At 41.2% G+C, this 6523-nt stretch overlaps 1 protein-coding gene across 1 annotated transcript; it reads right to left on the bottom strand.

Annotated features, from left to right (window-relative positions):
* Nucleotides 1-2113: 2113 nt before the first annotated feature.
* Nucleotides 2114-5008, bottom strand: LOC138030579 (NLR family CARD domain-containing protein 3-like). Its single transcript, XM_068878477.1, has one exon. It carries the CDS (start codon nucleotides 5006-5008, stop codon nucleotides 2114-2116), a length of 2895 nt encoding a protein of 964 aa, XP_068734578.1.
* Nucleotides 5009-6523: the final 1515 nt, after the last annotated feature.

Below are 6523 nucleotides of genomic sequence, written 5' to 3'. Positions count from 1 at the left end.
TCACTTAGTGTAATAATATGTGGATGTAATTCTAGGACATACATGTATAAGTGAGATCAAGTGGGGGTGTTAGGATGATCTCATTTTATCTAGTGGGATGCCTGTGCAATTTACATCATGCGATAAAAGTTCCCGAATGTTGTTCTTCCACGAGGTAAATCGTGGCGTGTTGAATTGTGTTGTGTGGGTTGAACAAAATCTGAATTCATCTTCCCCCGTCATGAAAAAAACATTGCTTACAAGGGACCGTGCAAGCAACGAGTTAAACTAAATGAAACTACCTCGCCTTGTTTTCATTTCCAAATACTTGGGTATCAAACAAATATAGATGAGCCAATAAAAAAATCTTGCTTTTTCTCACGATTGTTTTTGGTTTGGTCAAGTCGCAAGAGTGATACAACATCAAAACTCCCGTATGTCAACAAAAACATGGACGTGGCTGACTAGGTTCCTTTAAATGGGACTCCGATAACTTTAACAAAAATGACTCTTCATCTGAATGGAAAATGAAACAACATGATAAAGTCGCCTCGTCCAGGTGTGTAGAGAGTCCTGAGAAGGACTACTGTAAGAGACCAAAGATTTGACGAGCTGGGCGGAAGTCATTTTCAAACTGATGCAATGTGTTCGTGGGTATTTGCTTGTGCACGGAAGTCACGACCAGTTTAAAGGGGGAGCAGAGTAAAAGTCGTAAGCGATTGTGTGACTCCAAGAAATAGCCAAGAAACTAACAACAACGAGGCCAGAAACTTTAATGCAGTTTGGCCTCGCAACAATGGATTAGCACTGTGCTTTCTTCCAAGCGTAGGTTTTCCATTCACTTGAGATAAGATAAGATAAGATAAGATAAGATAATTTATTTAATGTCAGATACAAAGGGGATGGTCTCCCAATCCCCCGAGCCACAGGCTCATGATAAAAGTGTTTGACAATATAAAAGAAAAATTAAATAATTGATAACTCGATAGCGACTAATTAAATTTTAAAAAAATAAATAAATAATAAATCGGGTCAAAGACAATTGCTGCATTGACAGCTGATAAAATTTAACTTAGTTAAAAAGTCTCCGAAAGGATGATGCATTAGGTACGTTTTTTACAGCAGATGGCAACTGGTTCCAGATGTGTGAGATCATGTACGCATATGAAACATGAAGAAATCTACTATTATATGAAGTTTGTACAACATTTAAACCATTGCTTCTAAGATTATATGGTGTAACTCGGGGTTTGAATAAATTGGCTACATAGCCTGGACCATTTTCCTTGAAACATTTAAAAAATATCATTAAGGATTGTTCTATGCGTTTATGTTCAAAGGTATTCATATCTGCCATCCTAAGAATTGATTCGTAATCGGTACTTTTCCCCATGTTCATTATAGTTCGTAGACCATAATAGTTAGCATCTTCCGGTTTCTTGTTAAGTGTTTTACCTATACCCAAAAGTAAAGAATTGCAGTATTCAAAATGTGATAACACAAAACTCTTGTAAAGAAGCAACATAGTATTTGCCGGTACTAAACGCTTAAGGCGGCGAAGTGCGCCTATCTTGGAATATACTTTCTTGGAATAGACTTTCTTGGAATAGACTTTCTTGGAATAGACTTTCATTTGAACTTCCTTGAATGCATACAAAACCAAATGTTACAAAGTATACTTAATGTAATGAAGCATATATTTCATTTCAATTAAATCCGTTTGTTGTACAATTGTTAAAAGGATCTTCATTGAAAATTCAAAGCCTTTGAGAATAAAACGTTTTGTTCTAGGTATTTCGATATCCTTTTATATGTGAATTCTATATCATAATGCGAATAAAATACAGAAAGAATCTTAACCCCGCAAGATTTAAATTGGGTACAACACTGGGTTAGCCGATTTGGCGTATCAATCTCGTTCAAAGGATGCTAGTAATTCTATATACATTGCAACAATTCTTTCAAGCTCTGACCTTTGGTCCAAGGATTAACTCCAAGGGAGGATTAATTTCACAACGTTTTGACAATGGCCAATACGATTAGTATGAAATACGTTCAACTGGGCCAAACGGCTCTGTCAGTTCTTTTGCTATAGCCTGTGCAGTGGCACCAGAGTCACCGATTTTATTGGAATTCAATACAAGTTTGTCAGTGTTGAACTGATTTCCACTGCTTTACCCAGTGCAGCAGCACCTGAGTAACCGAATTCGTTGTGAGACAAACCCAACCATGTCAGCGTTGAATTGATTTCCACTGCTTTACCCAGTGCCACAGCACCTGTGTCACCGATTCCATTGCCACGCAAAAACAACTGTGTCAGCGTTGAATTGATTTGCACTGCTTTAGCCAGTGCAGCAGCACCTGTGTCACCGATTACATTGTAAGACAAATGTAACTCTGTCAGCGTTGAATTGATTTCCACTGCTTTAGCCAGTGCAGCAGCACCTGAGTCACCGATTCCATTGTCAAACAAATCCAACTCTGTCAGCGTTGAATTAATTTCCACTGCTTTAGCCAGTGCAGCAGCACCCGACTCACCGGCTTCATTGAAAGACAAATCCAACCCTGTCAATGTTGAATTGATTTCCACTGCTTTAGCCAGTGCAGCAGCACCTGAGTCACCGATTCTATTGCGAAACAAATACAACTCTGTCAGCGTTGAATTGATTTCCACTGCTTTAGCCAGTGCAGCAGCACCTGGGTCACCGATTTTATTGGAATCTAAATACAACTGTGTCAGCGTTGAATTGATTTCCACTGCTTTAGCCAGTGCAGCAACACCTGAGTCACCGATTTCATTGGAATTTAAATACAACTGTGTCAGCGTTGAATTGATTTCCACTGCGTTCGCCAGTGCAGCAGCACCTGGGTCACCGATTCCATTGTACGACAAACCCAACTTTGTCAGCGTTGAGTGGATTTCCACTGCTTTAGCCAGTGCAGCAGCACTTGAGTCACCGATTCCATCCTTAGACAAACTCAACTCTGTCAGCGTTGAATTGATTTCCACTGCTTTAGCCAGTGCAGCAGCACCTGAGTCACCGATTTTATTGGCAGCCAAATACAACACTGTCACCGTAGAGTTTGTTGCCATTGCGTGAGCCAGTGCCGTAGCACCCGAGTCACCGATCTTATTGGAATTCAAATGCAACTCTGTCAGTGTTGAATTGATTTCCACTGCTTTAGCCAGTGCAGCAACACCTGAGTCACTGAGTTCATTGGAACCCAAATGCAACTCTGTCATCGTTGAATTGATTTCCACTGCTTTAGCCAGTGCAGCAGCACCTAGGTCACCGATTGCATTGTAAGACAAACCCAACTCTGTCAGCGTTGAATTGATTTCCACTGCTTTAGCCAGTGCAGCAGCACCTGAGTCACCGATTCCATTGTAAGACAAATTCAACACTGTCAGCGTTGAATTGATTTCCACTGCTTTAGCCAGTGCAGCAGCACCTGAGTTACCGATTAGATTGTGAGACAAACGCAACATTGTCACGGTTGAGTTTGTTGCCATTGTGTGAGCTATTATAGCACCGCCACTGTCACCTATCTTCCATTGATACGAAATACGCTGAATATCAAGAAGCGAACCAAGAGAACGCGCCAATTCTTTTCCAAAGGTACCCTGTTCATTTTCACTTTCCTTAATACAATTCAATGCAATCCAAAGGTAGTTATTACTTTCTTTCTCACTTGGTTGGTTAATTTGACTTGCTATGCTTGCCAAAAGTGCCCTGGCTTTTGCCTCACACTGTTGAGCCAAGATACCACAGGTAAACATGAGCACCTGGTGAAACTCCTTAAAATATCTTGTGTCAGCAAGTAAGCCATCAGGATAACTTTCCTCGTCGACAAGCTGGCAACTGAGGTAAAGTGCAGCAAAGAACTCCTGAAAGCTCTTGTGTAGAAACCCATAGCAGCAGCTCTGTCTTCGTTTGCTGCGTCCAGCCTGAGCCGACAGAAATCCCAATTCAGGTATTAAGTTGCCAGTACCATTTCGGAATGCACTGTCGTCGAAATACATCTCATCATTGAGTAAGCCATTCAACGCTATAAAACCAAGATGCTTTAATTCAGCGTGGTATAATTGTGTTAGGTCTTCGTCCGTTTCTGGTAATTCTTTCTTTCTCCTGTACCTTCTCAGAACACACTGCACTATTTCGTGGTAAAGCAGAGTTCTACCTTTCGGCAAGTCTCCTTGGAAGTCTTCGCAAAGGAGGCAAAGAAGGGCTGTATTTAATGGATTTGCAGTTAGTCCGCTAAGGCTTGCGTCTGTGCCCAGCTTGTCCAAGAGCTTTTTTGCCAGATGCTCATTGGTTTTAAAATATCTTCTTATAAAACCCTCAGCAGCGTCTTTGGTAAATCCTTCGACCTCTAGCAGGGTGTCACAGCATTCCCGTACTTTCATCCCAGCTTCGTGGCGAGCTGTAACCAATAAGTAACATTTTGGGAGCATTCTCCCTTGAATGAGTTCTTTATAGACGGGTAAATAATGGCTTGGCAACTCATCCAATCCGTCAAGTACCAGCAAAACGTGTGACTGATGTTCCTGAATTAAGGCGAAGAACTTCTCTCTTTCTTCTTTCTTTATGCCTCTTGGTAAAATCTGGTCATCAATAGCCTCCCATAAGTCAGAGTTAATTTCTCTGCATCTCAACAACAGCAACACTTGCACATCGGGAAAAAAATCTTCAACTTTACATTTCTTGGCCCAGTCGTAAGCAACCTTGTTACAATAGGTTGTCTTTCCCATGCCTGGCTGTCCTTCAATCAAAACTTTTTTGGGTTGTGAACATTCCTCATGTGGTGTGAAGATTTCCAACATGTTGACAATAGAGTCAGTCTTTACTCCTCGTTCTTTTTTCCTGCTGACCATTTTAAGCCTGGTAAAAATGTTGACAAGATGGAATCTAAACTCTTCGCACCACGGGAATGGCGCAAGCCATCCTTCACGGCTTTTGTACAGTTGTCGAATAACGTCGATAAGGTCAGCCACTGGCCCAAAAGCATCTGAAAGAGAGTAAATCATTACTTGAAAATAAAAACGCAGTTGTTCTCCCAGCGTTGAATATATATACTTGACAATGATGCTTACGCCTTAGTTGTATTAAGGTCGACTGTACTTATAACTGATTGTCAAATATGTGATAATCATATATAAATTGAACTTCGGGTTGTGACGGCTCTAAGTGCTTTTGGATGCCTTCAATAACCGCAGGACCACCTGGACCCATCACATAGAACATGTTAGTTGTTTCTTATTATTGTTACTTCACAAGAAGGAGCCCTGAGAAAGCAATCGATGAGTGTATACTGAAGAAATACAGTTGCTTTGCGGAGATAAAACGGCGCTGCGTTATTTGATATTTTCCAACTCGTGAATGGCTTTAGCCATATCTCCGCTCGTATTTTGGGTCTTATGAAAAGTGATTGCCTCTCTTTTGAACGTCAGCCGGTTGTGGTTAGTTTTTATTTTTATTTTTTTCAAACACGCGACGATTTAGGCCAATTGTAAGTACGAAACAGTTCACAGCAGATTAACTTAATTCAGTTGACAAAAACACATCACCAGTGCACGAGTCACTGGCTAGTTTTGAATTGTGCAGCAACAAAAGAACTCAGTCGAGGTTCAGGGGAATAATTTGTATTTTCCTAAACTGCAAAATATTCCCCTGAACCTCGACTTTGGTCTTTTGTTGCAGCACAATTCAGCGCAGGCTTTTAAACAACTTTGATTTCCTATATTAGTGGACTGGTATAGTGATTGCGAAAAAATACGGGTTTCTTTGTAATTTACTAGTACAACGGTCGGCAGGCGTGATGTAATGGTGGCTCCATAATGTACTCTGGCTGCAGCGTTCTGTACTCGTTGAAGTGTACTTATATGATATTTGGGAAGGCTGTAAAGTACGCTATTACAATAATGGAGTCTGGACGTAACGAAAGCATGAGCTCTTATTTTAAGGCAATCCTGTGAAAGGTATTTAGAAATAGCGGGCAGTGGCAAGGGCCAATAAGGTGACTACCTTCAGTGTCATTTCCTTCAGTTTATGTGATGAATAAAGCGAGATAGATTTCAGGCAAACCGTGACCCCAACACCAGCATTCCAGGTCGTGTAGTATTTAGATTGAGGAGGCCTTCCAATGAAGACTTCCTTCATAAACCCTGACAGCAAGTGATGCGCTGCAATCGTGCGACCAGTGGCTAATTCAATAGACGCAGACAATGCTGACCAGGAGGTGTCAATTGTGCCGTACGTTTTGCTGTCAACGTAAACCCAGTAGGAAAAATTCAGGTAATCCTCTACAGGGGCTTAAAACACATCCGGTGATTTCAGACTGCAACAGCTACACAATGCACACCTAGCTGGATTGCACTGTTTCTCTGTGCCTGTAGACCAGGATTGGCTGATAACTTCCGTAGACCAAGGTGAGATTTCTTGGCAATTGAACTGTTCCCTGATACAGTCCAGGGCCCGGTTCCTCGAAAGCCGATTAACTTAATCCGGGATTAGCGTAAACTTTTGTTTCACGTTTTCAACTT

This window comes from Montipora capricornis, chromosome 13, assembly GCF_036669925.1.
Source record: "Montipora capricornis isolate CH-2021 chromosome 13, ASM3666992v2, whole genome shotgun sequence".
NCBI lineage: Eukaryota > Metazoa > Cnidaria > Anthozoa > Scleractinia > Acroporidae > Montipora > Montipora capricornis.
This window is presented reverse-complemented; position numbering and strand designations above follow the sequence as displayed.